The sequence below is a fragment of the Echinops telfairi genome, unplaced genomic scaffold (genome assembly GCF_000313985.2).
Source record: "Echinops telfairi isolate 266 unplaced genomic scaffold, ASM31398v2 ScPeMD7_1713;HRSCAF=2227, whole genome shotgun sequence".
In the NCBI taxonomy this organism is placed as follows: domain Eukaryota; kingdom Metazoa; phylum Chordata; class Mammalia; order Afrosoricida; family Tenrecidae; genus Echinops; species Echinops telfairi.
The window spans coordinates 7827202-7848194 of record NW_022105611.1 but is presented as its reverse complement, the minus strand read 5'-3'; the positions used below and the strand labels follow the sequence as shown (position 1 = coordinate 7848194).

General features: G+C 38.8%; 1 protein-coding gene across 18 annotated transcripts in view; it reads right to left on the bottom strand.

The window, feature by feature from the left end:
- SYTL2 (synaptotagmin like 2) overlaps nucleotides 1-20993 on the bottom strand; it is a 106587-nt gene that overhangs the window by 9322 nt on the left and 76272 nt on the right. For 6 of the 18 annotated variants that reach the window (XM_045293242.1, XM_045293244.1, XM_045293243.1 and 3 more), the window contains 9 exons: nucleotides 20510-20623; nucleotides 18507-18560; nucleotides 17344-17391; nucleotides 13033-13127; nucleotides 9707-9826; nucleotides 7752-7921; nucleotides 6820-6922; nucleotides 4210-4380; nucleotides 180-258 (listed from right to left, as the gene is read on the bottom strand). In XM_045293242.1, coding sequence (XP_045149177.1) covers nucleotides 180-258; nucleotides 4210-4380; nucleotides 6820-6922; nucleotides 7752-7921; nucleotides 9707-9826; nucleotides 13033-13127; nucleotides 17344-17391; nucleotides 18507-18560; nucleotides 20510-20623 — 954 coding nt within the window. Of the gene's footprint in view, nucleotides 1-179; nucleotides 259-4209; nucleotides 4381-6819; nucleotides 6923-7751; nucleotides 7922-9706; nucleotides 9827-13032; nucleotides 13128-17343; nucleotides 17392-18506; nucleotides 19073-20509; nucleotides 20624-20993 lie in introns of those variants that run through there. The other 12 variants (XM_004708870.3, XM_004708873.3, XM_045293238.1 and 9 more) reach the window with 7 other exon arrangements.

Sequence of the window (20993 nt, the reverse complement as noted above, 5' to 3'; positions counted from 1 at the left end):
AAAAAAAAAAAAGATTGTATTCTTTCAAAGGTAGAAAATTTTTGAGACCCAGAAAAACAAGGCAGTTCCCACAACTTCTGGCTTTTATGTGTCTCATTCTATAATAGAACCCAAAGAAATCCTTGGAGAAGAGAGGGAGAAGGAAAGAGGATGGCTCTGGATAGAAAATCTTTACATACCAGGGCTTGGCTCTGGGATATACTGCAGGGCTAGCTTCATTTCCCCTCTGTCTTCTGCCTCAAGGGCAACTGGGGCTGTCTGAAAAATAAAGGGAGGTTAGCAGGTATGAGGCACGCACTACTTACTCGCTTTCTTATCCCATCGCTGTGCTCTGGATGAAAAACTCCCTTCCCATCACAGTCAGTCTGCTGCTGTCTAAATCTGTTGAAGCAATGCTGTGCATCTTGGGAAATTTTGCGAGGTACTTAGAGAACATGTCAAAGATGATGGTGGGCAGCGGGGCGAGAAATCAGAATGACTTTCTTGGAGATGAGAGAGATGTCCTGAGATGCTTTCGTTTTCACAAAAAGACATATATTTTGTTAGCTATTGGCAGACCAGTACATAAAGCACGGTTGGCATTTCCACTCTTTGATGGAGTGGGAATAGTGTAGGAATGCAGGGGGAAAAAGCCAAATCTTACATTTTCAAAGTTGCATTAAACTGATTATTTTTTGACCAAATGAGTAGAAGTCTACAAGAATAACAAAAACTGAACAGTAATTTGGAAATGCATTATCTAGTATTTCCCAGCATAAGAGAGATGCGTTTACTTTTAAATTTGCATCCTTCAGAGCTTTATCTCCAAAGTAGTGTGATGTATCAGAAGTATAAGAGGAGTGGCTAAGAGTGAGGCAGTCGAACATCTTCAGAGGGATTCAGTCACCGGACATTGGGAAGCGCTAAAAATAGAGCTTCAAGTAATTCTGGTGCAATATTTTGGAACCAATTATTTAGTGGAATGGCTTTATGATATAGATTCTAAGTCACACTCTGTATTTTAAAAAATATTTATCACTTCATCTTAAATGAACTAACTTGGTTCAGACCAGTCTGCACTTCATATTGAAAACAGTAAGAAGAGACAGATTTAAAAATCCAATTGAAGGTGTAACAATTGTAACCAGACAGACACAACTCAAATGGACAAGAGCTTGGAGCTTGACATTCTTCTCTACTTTCCATTTCAAGTCGTGACAAATGGAGAGTATCAAAAGCCCAGCAGAGAGAAATTGAGAAGCTGAGCAAAGCCGGTCACATGGCCTGGGGAGACTAGGCCTGTGGTTAGGTGCCATCGAGTTGATTCCAACTCAGAGAGACCCAATGCCCAGCAGAACCAAACACTGCCCCGTTCTGTGCCGCCTCACAATGGTTCTATGCTGGAGCCCATTGTTGAAGCCACCATGTTGACCCATCGTGTGGGGGGCCTTCCTCTTTTTTGTGCCCCTCTACTTTACAGAGCACGATGTCCTTCTCCAGGGACTGGTCTCTCCTGACAACATGTCCACAGCATGTGTGGCGCAGTCTTACCAATCTCACTGTTCAGCGGCATTCCGGTTGTACTTCTTCCAAGATTGAAAATGTCCTAAACAAGTGGTTTTCCAAGTGTGGCCTGGGAACTTGTTAGAAATGTAAATTCTTACACTGATGGATGTCTCCCTTCACCCACTTTTCTGCTGTCCATCCCCCCAGAGAGGGGGTTTACAATTTAAAAAAAAATAAATTATCAAGGGTTGGTGAAGGAGGAAGGGTGGGGGGGGGAGGGGAAAAATGAGGAGCTGATATCAAGGGCTCAAGTAGAAAGAAAATGTTTTGAGAATGATGAGGGCAACAAATGTACATGTGTGCTTGACACAATGGATGGATGTATGGATTGTGATAAGAGCTGTATGAGCCCCCAATAAAATGATTAAAAGAAGAAGAAGAAGAACAAATAACTCAGCCTTGAGGCAAGTGCTGCCAGAATGTTCTTTAGACATTAGGATGGCAAGACTTGATCTTGCTTACTTTGAATAGGCTTTCATGAGCAACCTATCACTGGAGAAGGATGCATGCTTGATACAGTAGCGTGTTAGCAAACAAGAGGGCCACCGTCGTTGAATTAGATTAACAAAGTGGCTGCAAACCTGGGCTCAGACCTAGCAGCAGCCCTGCGGCTGGTGTAAGATTGGGCCAGGTTTCATTCTGTGCGCACGGGGTTACTGTGAGTTGGAGCAGATTCAATAGCAACTAACAACAATAAAAAACACTCCAAAAAAAGAAAGAAAGAAATGAAAATCCTTGGGCCTAGACCTTACTGAATCAAAATCTTTTGGAGATAATGTCTAGCACATTGTATTTTTAAAAATTAAATAATTATTTTAAATAGTTTTATTGACAAAATTTACAGACCATACAATTCAATTGTTTAATATGTTAAAAATCTGTGCATTCATCACCACCATTGATTTCAGAAGGCCCTTTTCATTCTTGTGTCCATTATTATTAACTTCCCATTCCCCCCAACCTCCTTTGCCATAACCCTAAGAAACTCTTCAGCTCGTTCCTGTCTCTATAGATTTCTATCCTGAATTTCATATAAAGAAAATCATACAAAAATGTCCTAACAACAACAAAATAAAGTACAGAAAAAAACTAAAACCAAAAGAATGGAAAAATTTTAAAGAAGTAGAACAAGTTAAAAATAGTTCAAAAGGGGAAATAAATGACAAGATGTTTAATTTTAACCTCCTTATATCTGCAATAGGAACCCTGGTGGCCAAGTGATTATGTGTTGGGCTGTTAACCACTAGGTGAGCAGTTGGAAACCACCAGTCACCCTGAGGAAGAAGGAGGAGGCTTTCCCACAGGGTTGATCTGCCCTGACCTATAGGTTGTGATGAGTCAGCATCAACTCAATGGCAGTAAGTGTGTTTGGTTATATCAGCAGTAATCCACTTTCCAATGCACTATGCACAGGAGCCCTGAGAGTAGAGTCTTACTACCTGGGCTGTGATCTGCAAGGTCAGCAGTTTAAAACCACCAGGTCACCCTTGGGAGAAAGAAGGGGGTTTCTACTCCCCTAAAGAGTTAGTCTCCCAAACCCACAAGGGTAGTTCTACCTTGTCCTATAGGGTCACCATGAGTCCATATCAAATCCATTGCACTGAGTGGGTTTTTGGATGTCTGAGGACTAAACTATTCATTCCCATCTTTGGTCAGTGGACTAAGGAAATCGAAAGGAAACTTAATCCAGATGAAAGAAAGATTTTGTAATTTCTGGTAGGATAATTAATTTAAGAAAAAGAAAAGAAACTGCAATTGACATATTAATAGAGGGGGAATGAAATAAAAACGTGATTAATCCCAAAAGAGATTTATTTAAATACTAAGTAAAAAAGAAAGAAAATAATAAGTAAAATTGGTCAAATATTAAGATTATAGATTTAAATACAAATAGGTCAATAACTACATTAAATATATATAGGATAAGTCAATTAAAATCCAAATATATTTAGATCAAAATTTTAACAACAACAACAAAAAGCTAATACGGGTATAGTAACAAAAAAAATAGATGTTAAGGGATGAAGCATTACATGAAATAAAAGGGATATTTTAAAGTGATAAATGGTCATTTATCAATTTCCTAAATATGAGAGGTGCTTCAAAGAGTTCATGGAAAAATCCCATTATCTTTCAGTTCCATTTCTCAATTAACTTTTTGATGTCCTCTTGTATAATAATTATAAATTTCTATATATTTAATTAGGTAACCTCCAAATACAAATTGAAAAACAATTAAAAGGAGAGAAAGATAAATCATTATACCTTTCCTAGTAAAAACAGACATAAAACTAATAAGCCTATAGGAGAATTAAGCTAACTTAATTATTAACTAATTTGACTTAATTGATAGATCTAAAACATTGTATCCAACCACCACAGAATTTATCAAAACCTGACCATTTACTATGCTAAAAACCTCAAATTTTAAAGAATGTAACTCTTTAAATAATGTTTCTGAAGACTCTGAAACATCTGTGTAAATGATTTCAATTTTCTCCCCATAATCCCTTTTGCCTTTCTTCACTGATAGAATACAATAAGGAAGTTAAAAATGACCCCAATCTGTGACAGTGCTCTGAATTAAAATGCAATTTTATAGCGCTTTTACACACAAGGCCCCAAACAACGAACCAACCAAACGAACAAACACTCAGAACTTACCTTCCGTTTCAGAGGGTACCACTTCAACTGCTGATTCTGTTTGTTGTCCCAGTCCCATGTTTCCAAATCAAGCTCCACTTCCCCCAGGAAACTATTGCGTTTAAACGTATCGCGATGCCAAACGGATACATTCAGCTTCTGTGTCTTTAAGATTTGCTTTTCAATTTTGTACTGCCGTTCAGGGAAGGCGAAATTAAGATAATGCATGCTATTATTTCACGCCAAAACTATGACAAGAGAAACGTCATCTGTGTAGATCAGATGTCTCTCATCTGTTAGGTTTCCGCTCTGAAAATATTATCTTATTCTACAGGTGCTGAAATCCATCTTTCACAAACTGGATTTAATTTTTCTCTCTGGGAAAGCAAATCATATCTTAACTATCACAGCTGGTAACAGCTCTCTAAAAACAAAAGCCAATTATTTGATTTTTACTGAGTGTTTTGTTCTAATTAGTTAAAAAAAATTAAATGCTGTCTAAAAATACAAAACCCAGTTTACCTCAAAGCTGTTTTCTACTTAAAGGATAAGTTAATTTTTTCCCCCCTAAAAACATCTATACTTGTTTTCCCTGCTTCGTAGGGTCAAGTGGAAAAGGCTTGGGACCTTAACCATTTTTTTTTCATCTAAAATGTAGCCAATCCTTAATTACACATAATCATTATGGATGAGATAGTTGTCATCTAAAATATTTCTATTTGGCTTTATAATAAATAATGTGGATGCCCCCCCCACCCTTTTTGTAGCTGACTTGTCTTTTCTGAGTTTACCATTTAAATTTGCTGGCGTTTCCTAGTAGAGGGCTGAAATTGATGATCCAGAAATGGTAGGGATATGTAACTGTCAAACTGTGATTAAAAACGTAACAGAAAATTCACAAGGTGACTAATGCATTCACAAATGACGAGTTGATTTAACTCCTTTTCCCAGAGAATAATCATATATTTGAACAGAACTTTTAGAAAGGGGGAATGAACAGTATATTCTAGTATTGGTAGTTTTAAATGATGCTAATGATGACTGAAATAGCATGATATTGAGGGATAAAAAGAATATGGATATTTGAGTAAAGTATACTTTCTACCCATCTTTCCATTCAGACAAGCATCCAATAGACATTTTTGAGGGTGTATAATATGCCAGACATTGAATGAAGAATCAGGGATATAATAGTAATAACCATTAAGAACTCAAAAACAAAACTCATTGCCAATTCATAGCAACCCCATAGGACAGGACAGGGGTGCCCCTGTGAGTTTCTGAGACTGTAACTCTTTACAGGAGTAGAAAGCTCCATCATATCTCCCAAGGAGTGGCTGGTGGTTTCGAACTACAGACCTTGTGGTTAGAGCCAACTCGTAACCACAGTGCCACCAGAGCTCCTTATAATAGGTAGAAGCCAACATATTAAATATTTAATGTATGCTAATCACTTCCCAGAAGGTGGTGTGGGATAAACATTGGTCAGCTAACTGCAAGGCCAATAATTCAAATCCATCAGCTGCTCCCATAAATATTTATAGTCTTTGGAACTCTATAGAGGGTCACTATGAGTTGGGCTATGTGTTGGAATCGACTCAGTGGCAGTGGGTTTGGTTTGGTTTTGGTATTGCATCACTTTACATATATTGACTCTTTTACTTTATTTAATCAGATCTGAGGAGCAGGTGAGTCATTTTCCAAAGGCACATTGTTTGCAAGCCTCCTGAGTTGGTATCTGCCCCATGGAATTTACAGTTTTGTGGGAAGACTGACAACTAAACCAGAGCTGGAAGTGCTGAGTGGTAACACAGCTTAGTATGAAACAAGGCTACTAAGGCACCAGATAGCAAGGGAATTTAGGGATTAAGGACAAACTGTCACAGAAGAGGATGTGTGGGAAGTAGTCGAGGAAAGGATGTGGGAAGAATACGACAACAAAAGGACCCAAGGCTTTAGCAGTATGAGAAAATGTAATACTGCCAAAAGAATGGAAAGGAAAAGAGTGTGGCTTGAATACAGAAAATGAAAGGGAGATGAGGCCAAAGTTCAGAGATTGTAAAGGAATTGGCATCATGTGAAGAAGGATAGATCTGATCATAAGTCATAGAGGTCCTAAAAGGTTGTAATCAAAGAAATGAGATGAACTGCGTTTTTATTCTGGATTATTTTGGTGGCAGTGCTCAACTTTATCAGATGTGTGCCACAAGGAAATTACTTTATTTCCTTTAGTGTCATTTGCCTCGTCTGTGAGTTACAGATACTGCATATTTATGAATAAAAAGCGAGATAATGTATATAGCATGCATAATACATAGCTTCATACAAAACAGAGTCTCAGAAAATTTTTTGCTTCCTTCTCCTCTCTTGATGATCAACTTTATCTGTATAAAGATACTACCCAAGAAAATCCAAACCCAATGCCACTGAGTGGATTCTGATCGTACGAGGCTTTCTGAAACTCAGTATTCATGAGGGCAGATAGCCTCATCTTTTTCCAATGTAGAGACTAGTGGATTTGAACCACCAATCTTGTGGTTAGCGTAATCCACTGTACCGCTAGGAAGCTATGGCTATTTAAATGTATATGTCACCATGTAAGAGTTTCCTATAGGAAGAGTTCATAGATACCCGCAGTATTTCATTATACACAGGATTCAACGTTTTCTTCAGCACGAATGTTTTCTTCTTGCCCATTTTGCCTTTGTCTGGTAACAAATAGGTCTTTACATAACTGAAAATAGAAATGAACAGACAAGAAGATCAGGAGATAAAAGTGATGCTTCTGCCACTACTTAAAAAAAATGCATCAAAAACTAACAGCAACTAACTTCTGACACTGAGAAGAGCAATAAACAATAATTTTGCCATCAATGACATGTGCTTAATTGCATAATAGGATTTCAGCAAAATTGGTCGTTTGAAGGATTTTGAAAGAAAGTTTTCCAAATTCTTCTTTTCCTTTGGTTTTACCTAATACAAGTTGGAATCAATTAGATGACTGCTGACAACCGACAATGCTATTCTGTGTGTGTGTGTGTGTGTGTGTGTGTGTGTTTTTCTCCTGTCAGCAGGCTTTAGGACTTGAAGAATTTGTAACTGTCTTAGGACCAAAAAAACCAAAAAAAACCCTTAGCATGCATCCAGTTAAGCCACCAAGGCTCTTACTTGGGCTTCACAGATCTCTAATTTTGGAGAAACTATTGTGGAAAGGGGCCTTGGTTCAAGTCCTCATTCCTCATTCTTCTATTGATTGTCTGCACTTAGGCAAAGAGGTCATGGTTTCTCTATCTGTAAACTAACAGACTAGAGAGATGACCTCAAAGGCCCCTTCCATCTTGAAACATTCTGTACTTCTCTGTGACTTTTATAGTTTAATAAGTTTGGCATATGAATTCCTAAAATAAATAAAAGAACATTTCTCCCCACCTTTCCTTTTTCCAACATTCCTTTTAGCTCAGTCACATCCTCCCTTTGGCTACTTCCATCCTTTCTAGTTCTCAGAAGATTATTAGTTTGAGAATTTAAGAGACAGTAGATAGGTAACTCCAATATGTACTTACGGGTCCGAACGCTGTTTTTTCACGTCTGCTGCTGCCAAATCCTTACACTGCGCCACAAAAACATGCAGCTCTTTCAGCGAGTCCACATAGTCGATTGCAAACTGAATATTCCCTTTAACTTCCAGATTGCCAAAGTCTCCACTATAAACACTCATTACACTGCCACTCACCTGAAAGTATCAGAAACACAGTGTTTGCCTCTATCTCATTCATGCATGCGACACAAGGACCATGCATAAAATCCTTGTTTGCCATGATTTCTCTAACTTGGATAAGGTGACCAGACATCCTGCTTTTGGTGGGACAGTCCTGATTTTTAACAATTTTTCCCGTGTCCCATGGTGTTTTAAAAAAGTCCCGATTTTTGGAAAGAATGCACGACAAGCTAGGGTATACGGTTTTTGGCTGCCGTGTGGCTATTTCGCCAGGATATGAGTTTTATCAATGGTGTCCCGTTTTACCAATGTTAAAATCTGGTCACCTTAATATAAGAGCTATTCATTTAATGTGACATAAAAGCATATCAACCCAGACAACCTGACACAATGTACATAATCAGTGGTTTGTGTATGTGGGGGAAGGGAGAATGATGTGTGTATGTGTGTGTGTTTAAGTTGCCCTTAAAACAATCTTAGATGAGATGTGAAACACAAAGTTACTTAGCTGCTGGCTCATTTCAGAGCAGGGTCATTTGCTGCTTGATGGCATTTAGAGCCCCAGTTTTAAGCATGTGCAATGTATTCAAAAGTCAAAGACAGATGCTGTGAGAAACCCAGGATTATAAATCACAGGGACATGTTGCTCTATCACATTTCTTTCCAAGGCACGAAAAAGAAATTTTACTACATGGCCCTATCAAGTTTAGGAAAAAGCTTAGAGTCAAGTGCTTTTATAGGTCAGAAAGGGCAGAAAATGGATGATGAATGAATAGGTTTCAAAATCTTTCCAAGGGCAGACATTGGACTGTTATCAGCAGAAACTCAATTTAAATAGATTCCAAAACAAAGACTTGCATAAATGCTAAGCTAGTAAAAATTTAAGCACAGATTTATCCTTTGATTAGCATACCTGGTGAGATAAGAGCATACATAGGTATATCAGAGAAATGTTAGAATAAGTGTATATAGCTATATTTACATATACATGTGCATATGCATATACACCATACTACATGCACATAATTACCCTACTCTATGAAAGAAAGGCTAAGCCAAATTTTCTTAAGTCCAGTCTCAGCTTGATTTAACTATCTTTAAAGAACTTTCTTTTTAAAATCTTACTCTAACTCCCTCAAGAGGGAAAAGAATCACCTCACCAGTTCCTTTATGAAAATCATTATTTTCATTTATCAAGCCTGCTAAACAGAGGTACAATAGTATACATGTAAGCAGATTATGAATACATAACTGATATATGCACTTTAGTTATTCCATTGTTGCACAGACAAATTGAATAGTTCACTTTATTGAACACTTAAGTTTATTCTTAAAGTATAGTTAATAAACAACATTTATAATGAATATTACCCCCTCTAAATCAGAAACCAAACTCACTGCCATTGAGTGAATTCCTACTCACAGCAATCCTATAGGGACAGGGTAGAACTGCCCTGAAGAGTTTCTGAGACTGTAACTCTTTACGAGATTAGAAAGCCCCATCTTCCATGAAAAGGTTCATGGTTTTGAACTGCTGACCTTACAGTTAGCAGCCCAGTGTGTAACTACTACATCACCAGGGTTCCTCTATACCCCCTCGGTGCAGGAAAATAAAACAGTGAGAGAAGAGAGAAAAAAATAAGGGAGATTTAGCTAGTAACTAACTGTGTGAATTAGGGAAGATATTCATGCCCTCGGAATCCGAGAAATAAAGAGTCTGTTTTTATAATGAACAGGAGCAAGGCAGAGCAGGGTTCAAGGAAGCAGAGCGATATTAACATGGAGCATTTGTTTACATACAGAAGACAAGGACGTCATGCCAGAGGAGCTGCTAAGATTGGTTAAAGAGCTCGGGCTCTTCTTGTGTCTGCTGAGCTGGTAACTGCTTTCTGACGCTGTATCTGTTTCTCTGTCATCACTCTACAAAACATCATATAATACACACAGGATTTAAATTCAGAAGGAATCAAAGGCAGAACCTCAGCTTAGGCAAGATGATATCTCGGTATCTCTCTGATCTATGATGCTCCCCAAGGTCAATGGACATTGCTGATAATTGCCAAGGCACAGAAGACAGATGGGGTGGATGGTCTGCCTTGGACCTGACCTAGGGAGGGCCGTGGCTAGCTACCAAAACCAGTTACTATTTCCACCACAATGTGCTACAGACGGCAGCATGATTGCAAGCACTCTTGTCACTTCTAATATGCGTTTGTGCTGCTCAGAGAACTTTCTTAGTGTAAGAACTTAACTTCACTCAGAATAAAGGTCTCAAATTTACTGTTAAAAAAATCATGCTGAATCCCTTTCACAGTTATCGTAGCCTTAACTTCCCTAAAAATCAAATCTTTTACTTGAAACTTGATTAAACTAGGAAAAACAAAGTTTTATCTCTTTCATCTACAGGTTATATTTAATTTAAGCCACCCTTCTATGTTTACGTAGTGCTATCTTGCTTGTCTTATGCTGTTATGGGAAAGTATTCTGCTCATATTGGACTTAAACAATTTCTTTAAAAAAAAACAAAGACAAAGGCAGTAAGAGTCTTGTTTCAAGTATGTCTCTGGAAATATTTACCTGACACAAGAAAGGAAGTGGCAATGACAGATTTTATTATATCTAAAGCATATCAAATTATACTCTAAAACACTTATGATTCTGACTGGGTTTATTTTGGTTTGGAAGGCTCCATGGCTGCTCTGGTTAAGGAAACACCTGCATGTAGTAGTTAGTTCATGCCAACGTATTCCAGGGCCATGCAATTATGCATCATGATGGATGCCGATTCGATGCAGATTAAGAAAGGGAGTTAAGGAAAAACAAAATCAATCACTTACATGGACAAGAATCCCCCTCAAAGATTTTTAAAAAGAAAAAGGAAAGTATACATTTCTAGTGTTTTTCTATTGCTCCTCCCACCCCAAGCTTACAGCCCATTTCCCTCTATTAAGGTAGGTGCTACATTTTACCTAATCTATCAGACTAATTCGTGAACAGGATCCATCTTATTAACCTACAACCATACTGTTCATATAGCTGTCACGCAACAAATGTGACCATGTTAAACCTGAAAGGGACAGCGAACAAAGGAACAAGGCCTGCTTTCTTTTAGTATTGAGTTCAACTGAATGTACTTTGAAAGGTAAAATGATATAGCTTAATTTTGGCATCTGTGATGCACAAATCCAAATGACCTGGACTCTATTTTGTGGTGGAGCTAAGAGACAGCTGGTTAAAACTGAAGGGAGTAGGGGAAACCAAAAACCTGAACCAGGAGCAGGTATCATCTGCCTCTCAAATTATTATATGATTCATTCACATGACCCCTCCAATCCTGCTGTGTTGGGAGACCAAAGCGAATTCACAAAGGTGAAAAACGACAGGAGCACCTGGGATGCCTGCCTATGGGATCCTGCTAATGAGTCAGTTCCGAAGGATGAGGGATTCTTTCCAAGTGAAGCTGTCCTGTGCACACTCAAGTACATGCACGAGCGGAATGTTTACAGACACGGTTCATCAAGGTCCAAGAATGGACAGAGGGGTTGAATTTATTTGGTGCTCAGGAAATGGAGGGGAGGGAGGGTAGGCATGATGTGTTTGTTGCTGAGATTTCCTAACATGCCACCTACTAAGAGAACGTTTGAAGACTAAAGCTTTTTATCTCACCACCAGAAATCAGACTGAAACTGCAAATAGTAGCAGGTGTCATTTACCAGGTACTCACTATATGCCAGGAACTATGTTCTCTGTTTCCCCATTGACTCCTCACACTCTTACATAGTCAAGCTCACAGTCATCAGGTTGATGCCCACTCACAGTGACCTTATAGGCAGAGTAGAACTGCCTCTGTGGGTTCTGAGACTTTAACTCTCGTTGGGAGCAGGAAACCTCAACTTTCTCCCACGGAGCAGCTCGTGGTTTGAAACTGCTGACCTTCAGGTTAGCAGACCAACGGATAACCGCAATGCCATATAAACAACAACAACAACAACAAACAAACTCACTGTCATTCCATCGATTCTGACTTTTGGTGACACTATAGGACAGGGTAGAACTGCCATGTGAGTGTCTGAGACTGTAATTCTTTAGGGGAATAGAAAGCCCCTTCTTTCTCCAAAGGAGTGGCTGGTAACTTCGAACTCCTGATCTTGCGGTTAGCAAGATTCCTTAATCTTATATGGTAGGTACCAGGAAACCAGACGCAGGGAGGTTAAGGACCTTCTCCATCCCACAACAAATAAGTAGCATAGCCAGAATTGGGAATGCCTGACTCCACAGTTCAGGGTTCTATCTACCTGATTGCCTACGAGCATGAGATCTTAGGACAAAGGACCTGAGTCCCAAGTTACTTTTTAGCAGCTGTTGAATTTGGGGTAAGTTACTTAGCCTCTCTTAGGTTTTTTCCTTTTTGATAAATGGAGAAAATTGCCCCCTATGAGTTCAGTTAGTGAAGGTTGGATTTTAGATTGAATAGTAAATACCTGGTACATACTAGTAGTCATTAACAAATAGTAGTGATTAATCGTGTTTTCATTTGAGATAAAATGTTGTAGAGGTAGGCTCTGGAGTAGTCAGACCCAGTGTCAGGCCTACTTCAATGCCCGTCTGGCTGAGTGAGGTTACTTCACCTCTCTACGTCTGTTTCCATACCTATATTATCTGAGAATAATGGTGGTGTGTACCTCCCAGGGTACTTAGGGAGATTAGATAAAATAATGTATGTAAAGTGCGGAGGATCTACTAGAGACTCTTACATTTTGCTCATGTCATTGCTATTTTTATTATTTTAACAAATATTTTCAACCTGGTTGATGGTACCTCAACCAAGTTTTCGCAAATCAACTTCACTCCAAATTATAGCTAGTTCATGCCAATATATTTCAGCCTTGAAACAAAAGTGACATTCCCAAATCTATGCAATTTGGCTTTGCTGACCAAGAAGAGTTGCTATTTGAGTCAAATGAAAAATGCCTTTCCTTGTTCCAGGATCAACAACACTACCTCTATTGACCAGGAAGGCTGACTTCTTTGGCCTCTGCCACAGTGGAATATGAATACACCAACCTTGACATAGCAAATCCACCTGTCTGATTCCATTTCTCTAAAAGCACAAAAGACAAACTTGCCTCATCTTGGAGAAAGGCTGGAACAGACTTGCTCATCCTTTTGAGTTTGTCAGGGTGGGAAAACGGATTACCAGGTTGTGAAGGCACTGTGGAAACTAAACAGCATCATTTCCATTTCAAAATGATTCTTACAGTTGTCAGACCACATTAGTCATAAGCTGAAAACACACTTTTCTCTCACCTTCAAGCAGAGGTGTGTTTGTAAAAGGTTAGAGGCACAGTAGTTCACATGCACAGGATCATAAGGTAAGCAACATGCGATTTTCATAAAGTACTTAGAGAACTAGCAAGGAGTTGAACCAAGTGCAAAGTAAAAATTAATTTTAAAAGCCATCAGTTTTTATTCAATTGCAGCTGTGCTTGAATGAAAGGTTATCAATGTGAACTGGTTTTCACTTACATTTTTTTCACATCGGAATGTCTAACCACAAGAGCTTAAGCTGTAATTTATTGGTTCATCTCCTCAAGATATAGTGTATTTCTAACATGCTGCAAGTTGAAAACTATTTCATCTGGATGGTAAGGATTTTTGTACACAACTCATTAATAACAGTGTCCCGGATATTGAGAGATGATGTTTGTTTAATGATTATGGGATTAATTTTCTGATACTAAGTCACTCAGATTTGTGAAAGAGTACAATTTTAAATCTAGTTATTTTCTGAAAACAGAAACTATCGATACTTATCAACTTAGAGAATGACCAATAGAGATATCCCAAGAACAATGATTAATTCAGGTTAGAATAGTCTAAGAATTTAATATGAAATTTAATATGAAGATGTAGTATTACAGATTCTTTCTGATATAGTAAGAATATGTATGGAAGGTATAATAAGAGGATAAATTGCCTTCCTAATTTGTACATCTCCAATTAGAAAACTATTTTCTCCTTTGTCTAAGAATCACAATGTCTTATGGTAGATCCTGAATTTTATACAGAATGTGTTAATATTTTTCAAGGTTCTTAAGACAATTCCTGGCAAATAGTAGATCCTACAAAAATATCTGTTAAAATTATATTTGATATAATTTTATTGTTAGGGTATGGTGCATATATGCAGGTAAGTAAAAAAAAAGTATTGCTGCAACATCACAGAAACATTTATTAAGCAAAATTATCAACGTGTGAAGCAATCATTTCTTCACACATCTTCCATTTGGTCTAAATAGTTGTAAAGCTGGCTTTTCCATTTCTCTAACTCTCCCCAAGAATTCAGCACTCTTTGATTTGCCCATGCCAAAGGAGGAGCTTGACATCCTCCAAGGATGCAGGGAGCTGTGTTCCCTTTAAAGGTTCTTTGAGTTTTAGGAACAAAGGGTAAGATCAGGATTGACGATGTATAGGGTAGGGTTTCCTAACCACATTTTCATAGGACACACTACCCTTGAAGAATGAGCAGGGGCATGATTGTGAAAGATAAAAATTCCTTGAATGTGCTTGACACAATGGATGAATGTATGGATTGTGCTAAGAGTTCTATGAATCTACATATAACCTCCTCCCTGGGGGATGGACAACAGAAAAGTGGGTGAAGGGAGACGTCGGACAGTGTAAGATATGACAAAATAATAATTTATAAATTATCAAGGACTTATGAGGGGTGGGGAAGTGGGGAGGGAAGGGGAAAATGAGGAGCTGATGCCAGGGGCTTATGTGAGAGCAAATGTTTTGAGAATGATGAGGGCAATTAATTTACAAATGTGCTTTACACAATTGATGTATGTATGGCATGTGATGAGTTGTATGAGCCCCCAATAAAATGATTAAAAAAAAATTCCTTGGCTGTCTTCTAACCAACGCAGTTTTCTGTTTTCTTAAAACTTCTTCCCAATAAGCCTCTGTGATCATTGGTGCCCTCCAAGAAAATCTGCCAAGATTATCCCTTCAGAATTCCAAATACACTTGCCATACCCTTCAGGGCAGACCTTTCTGCCTTGACTCTAAGTGGCCCAGAAGTATCCCTTCAACAACCACTGTTTGTTGGACATTTTTTTAAAAGTACCCTAACTGGACTAAGACAAATGTGTTACTGAAAGAAATTGTTTGCAGCCATTCACTAGCTGCAGAGACAGGTTTAAACATGCTTTGTTTAGAATACATTAGTGCATGAAAAACTGGAACAATGTGAGTATCAATACTTTTTTTTAATGTACCCTCATATACTGACTTAGCTTTGTCTTTTACAGAGATACTAGTTAAATAGACAAAAATCAAATTATATTTTTATGTGTAATTCAAAAGAAGGAGTCGTATTGATGCAATGACTAAGTGTTTGATAGGTCAGTCATTCAAACCTGGTGGCTCTTTGGAAGAAAGGACGTGGTGAGTTCTGATCCGGTAAAGATTATAGCCTAGTTAAGCAGAACCCTGAGTGAATTCGACTTTGTCTTAGAATGTTTCTGTGAGTAAGACATATTTGATGGCACACAACAGCAACTCAAAAAGTTCAGTTTGGACCCTGGCATCAGATAAAATTTTAGCCAGATCTAATGAAAGAAAAACAGAAAACTGTGTACGCATCAAAACACATTTATAATGTTTTACCCCAATGCCGTCTGTTTTACTCACTTCCCATTAAACAAGTGTGTGTGTTCAGAGGCAACTTATTCAAGCAGCAGTGTTAGATGAGGTGTCTAGAGGCCGGAGAATGGCCCAGTGAGTATGTAAACATTTTTCATTATAACGATGCTCTCTAGTACTTTAAACTAATGTTGTTGGATAATGACTTCTAAGTCAAAATCAATTACATGCACTATGCAGATGTAGTCAATTGTATATTTATAAGCTTTACCTATTTAAGTTTTGATCTTGTATTTGATTTTGTCTTGTGGTAAGAATACACTTCACCTGGAGAGAGGGAATAATCTCAGCCCTGGCATTAAGGGTCATTTAGGAAAATATCATAAAATAGGGAGAACTTAATTAACTCAGGGTCCTACAGCCAATTAGCTTCCTTGCTTTGTCCAATTAGGAGGTCATGAATAAAGATACATATGTGTAGGCATATTGTCTTTATGTATCTTGGTTTCACTCCTTGGATTAAATGTTCAATAAAACATAGCAAGGAAAAATAAGATTCCCAACCTGAAGCACCTGCCAGTTCAACAGAATCTGGAAAAGCTTCTATACCCACGAGGGCCAGAGTCCTGTTTCTTGCCTAGGCAGTTCTTAGGTATTTGTCAAGTCGTGTGTCAAAGCTCAGCACCTTCACAGGAAGAACTCAGAGCAGCTTCAGACTTCATGCTAGATGTAAACGACTGCTAGCATCAGCACTTACGCGTATCTAATGGGCCTTCAATTCACTACTCTTCTCATTGAGGTCTATTAGGACATCCAAAGACAATTGGGACTTGTTATTTAAAATACTTTAGACTCCTAAGAACTGGCACATGTGTCATTATCTTCACATGTGCAGTGCATAGGTTAAGTACACTGATTGAAACTAGGAAGCCCAAATGACACATGCATATGCCTGGTATTGTTTTGCTAGGCGGTACAAACACCTTTCCAGTGTGCCTTTTTGTCTTTAAGAGAGTAGTGTCAGTTAAGTAGCTAATTTTAAGACTGAAAAGAAAAGGGAAAATAAAAGGTTGATTATCTTTGTCTAGTGATAGACATTAGTTGATAAATGTTAGTCAACACAAGTATACTTTTATTTTTCAGATATCCAGGGGTTCACTTGTTTTGTATGTAGACTGTAACCTTAACTTTGAGCCTGAGTTTAAACTTTGCACACAATAAAATTTTTTATGCAGATAATGTAGAGAGACACACAGAGCCCTATACTACATATTATTTATCAAAGTCAGTTCTTTCTTAGGCTAAAAAGGGTACAAATGCTTTCATGTCTACAATCCTGTACAGGGGTCATAAGAGATCCAGTGTTCAAGACCACAAAAGACAAATGATATTAGTAGGTTCCAATTTGATTTAGGCAAAGCACAGAGAACAGAAAGACTGATTTTAAAAAAAGAATAAAACTCAGCAGTGACATAAGATATATGCAAAATAAGACATATATAAACATAAATACATATATGTATTAAGATATATATGTACATATACACACATATATCTTAATACACAACTTTCTCCATGGAGCCATGAGTAAGCACCTTTCAACACGGACAGTAATAAAATGTTTCTAAAAAACCCTTGTCAGAATGAAATAGTTTTATAAGTTGCAGAAGTTTAGTACCCAGAATAAAAGCTGCATTATTTATTAATGGGGTTAGTTATTTCAGTATATTTAACACTATGTAGAGTGGCAAAGTTTAGTCATTTGTGAAAAAGATCCTGCTACTCACTTCCTGGTACGCTTTCATTTGTATCTGGTTCCTGATCTGCTTTTTTATCTACTCAGAGGAGCAACATTGAGAATGAATACCATTTTAACAAAAGGAATAAAGAGACATCAACATAAAGCTCAAATGTCAGTCTCACATCGGAGACTATAAACTACAGCTGACGGGCTTGTAGCTTGTTTAAATCCATTCCCCAGAGTGACTCTTCATTAGCTTCCTTAGATCCAGATAGGAGAGCTTTAGCATCTTCCTTTAACTCATTAAGCCACAGCACAGAAAATGGGAGAGAGCACTAGACTAGGACTAATGAACCCAGACCCCATTCCTGGCACACCCACTAACTGCCTATCTACAAAGCCTCAGACAAGTCTTCTCATTATCCCTTGCTTTCCTTATGAGTAAAAAGAAGATAAAAATTCCTGCCCCCCAATGAGGTTGTTATAAACATGATGAGAAAGACAAAATATTAACAAAAGTTAGGAACTGATTCATGATCAGTTCAATGAATATACATTTTTATGGTGAAATAGTGAGGGCTATTTAGCCAAAACAACAAAACAATAACCCAGCAGTACCATAAACAAATATGAATTATACATTTGGGTAAATGCTGAACTTAATAGTTAATACCAAACCCATCAAAAAGCTTTGCGATTTTCTGGTTCCTTAACATTGCAAATCAAATTATTTCACCACGGGCTCCGACTGAGTGGAGGAAGGTTGCCCACCCTTGTCCTGGGACCCTTTCCTTTGAACTTCAGGCTTTACCAGCTGTGTCCACAGAATCTACTTCCTGAGATTTGAGGATCAAATGTACGAATAATTGAGCCCAGGAATCCACTTTAGTTTTCCTGTTTCTGCCAGCAAGAGTAGCAAAAATCGGCTCAGACCCACAGAAATACAATTTCTTATTTATAGAAACCCTCGCTTCTCAAGGGTCCCCGGTGACATCCTTACAAGGTTTCACCAACAGCAGCTTTACGAATGTAAACAGTTACATTAAATGCACCAAGTCAGAGCTGCTTTATAATAACTTAAGTGCCATTCCCTACACACAGTGGCAAATGACGTTCTTCTATTTATCCAACAGCTGCGTCCCGGTGGCTGCCCAAATCACCCAAGGACCTAGTACACAGACAGACATGCAAATAGAGAGAGATATTTACCATCTTCAGCACTACGTACTAATTCTTCTGGCAGATTATCTACTTTTGCTTGATCTGTTCAGGAGAAATTAAGAAACGGTTAACGCGGCTGACCCCGGGAGAGAGAGAACAATGAGACTGTCCCTGGAAGCCCCCGGAGTTGGAAGCAGTTAATCAAGATGCAGTGAGGGTGCAACCAAGATGTCTTCCCCAAAATACTTTCTCTGTAGATTAGCTACTTGAGCCTGTGCCATAGCGGGAGCTCCCCTTTCAGCCCCGATGCCGCTGACATCAGCACACTGCTGCACACTGACTCCCCAGGGTTAGATGGTTAGCTCTGAGCAAGCAGTCGGCCAGCCGGCAGCAGGAGAAAGCACACACTGCAGGAGCTTCTCTAGTCTTCTGGAAAGGGTAAAATGCTAGCCATGACCAAACCCTTCCCAAACCCTTGGTCTATTAACAAATATTTGTGTGTGCGCATCATCGTTTGCATATGCCTCTGGGAGGCTTGCCTGGGAAGTCAACTGAAAAGATGTAACTGGGGACCAGCTGCTAAGTGGAATCTTGGCAGGCTAGTGTGAGAGTGGGTATCGGTATTTGAAATGAAGCATGCAGGAATACCCGTCAGCTGAGGGTGGGTTTTTTGGTTTTGTTTTTAACCCTACACATTCCCGAGTACTTTAAAGCTGCACCATGGAAATTGTCCTATGCTTAGCAGGCAAGAGGTTTGCTAAATTGGACAACTGTTAATTTTTTTTTGCCCCCTCAGGGCCCATCATCAATATACAGATGAATAATCAGGGCGTCAAAAAAAAGGGCTGAATTGGCCTACTCTGGAAGCATTCAAGAGGCTGCGGGGGTTGGCCACCTGTTGGGGAGGCTTTGGAGGGAATTTCTGCCTTGAGGAGAGGCTGGAATGGGTGACCCTCTAGGTCCTTTCCAACCCTGATATTCCAAGATCCTTGGGAGGGTTAAGATTGCATTCCAAATCAGAAATAGAGCCGTCAGGGCCCTGGGAATCTCTGGATTGAAGGAATTTTTTGGAGCAGTGGATTTTTTTTTATCCTGACTGGCAGATTCATTTAAAAATATGACATGTAACACCACCAGGTCACTTATCCCTCACCTGAGTTTGGCAGTGGGTTAACTTTCACTCAACAAAGTCTTTTCATGACTCTCTCTAATCCCAAGGGCACATTTTGGCTTAAAAAGAGTAACAGCAAAACTGCTGGAATTCATGATTTCTAAACCCAATTGCCTGGAACACACAAGTCCCTACACATTCACTTGTCTGTTAGTCTTTAAGAAACCCTTCACCAGTGAAAGCAGCAGCCAATGTGGAACAGTGTGCTGAAAGTGCTCTGTCAGGCAGTATTGGGGCTTATAGCTCCAGGATTAAAAAGCAACATGTCCATAGGAAAGAAGGGGTAAAAGGGGGGAAAAAAGTCTTTTCAAGCCAGGGACTAATCCATCTCCATATCCTGTAAAAGTCACTGACATCCAACATTGTCATAAATAACACTGTCACTTCACGAACACTCTTTAATAGTCTGGTGACCTTGAGTCCCCCCAGTCTGGTGTGTGACAATAAGCAAGTTACTTTACCTCTCTGAGTTTCTTTTCCTCATCTGTGAGATGGAGATAATAATTCATCCCTCAAAGGGTTCTTTCTTTAGAGGATTAAGTGAGATAATGGATGTAAAACACTTGGCCAAAGCACACTGTGCTCAATGTTATCTATAACTAGTATTACACCTACCACAATCCTTTAAAATGCAATGAATGAACTTGAATGAACACACAAGTTAGGATTTTTTGATTCAAGGAAACTAAAGTGTGCTGGGTAATCAAAGCCCCTATGTGACTTTAAAGTAACCTTCCAGTCACTTTAGGGGGAGCCTCTTCAGTTTACTTGGGAATGGTAATTCTCATCTGTTAATCTGCATGCACAACAGCAGGCAGTCAGGACACAGAAGAGCACACAAGCATTTTTAAGCTTAGATGAGCACGAAGAGTGGGGCAACCTTTATTCTCACTTGATGAATCTGATGAAATGTCTTCTAAACTTTTGGAAGGCATTTTCCTAGGTGCACTCCTTTCCATAGATTTCAAAACAGGGCTGGGTTCTTCTTCTGAACCTGTTACAAGACAAAACCGATGAATGCTGCACAATACAAGACCAAAAACCTCTTAAAAACCAATGGACATTGAAATAATAGCTTGAAAGATGACAACATGCCATAAATCACTCTACTTTTATTTACTGTAAGAAGCATTTGCTTTCACAGCAAAGAAAATTTCTCCACTATTAGTGGGTGCTTTCAGGAGCTTTGGTGCTACTGTCAGGTAAGCAATGGACTGACAACTGCAAGGTTGGTGGTTCAAATCCACCAGCCATTCCGGGGGTAGAGAGATGATGCTATCTACTCCTGTAAAGACACACAGCCTCAGAAACCCTACCTAGGGTTGCTATGAGTTGGAATTGGCTCAGTAGCAATGGGTTTGGTT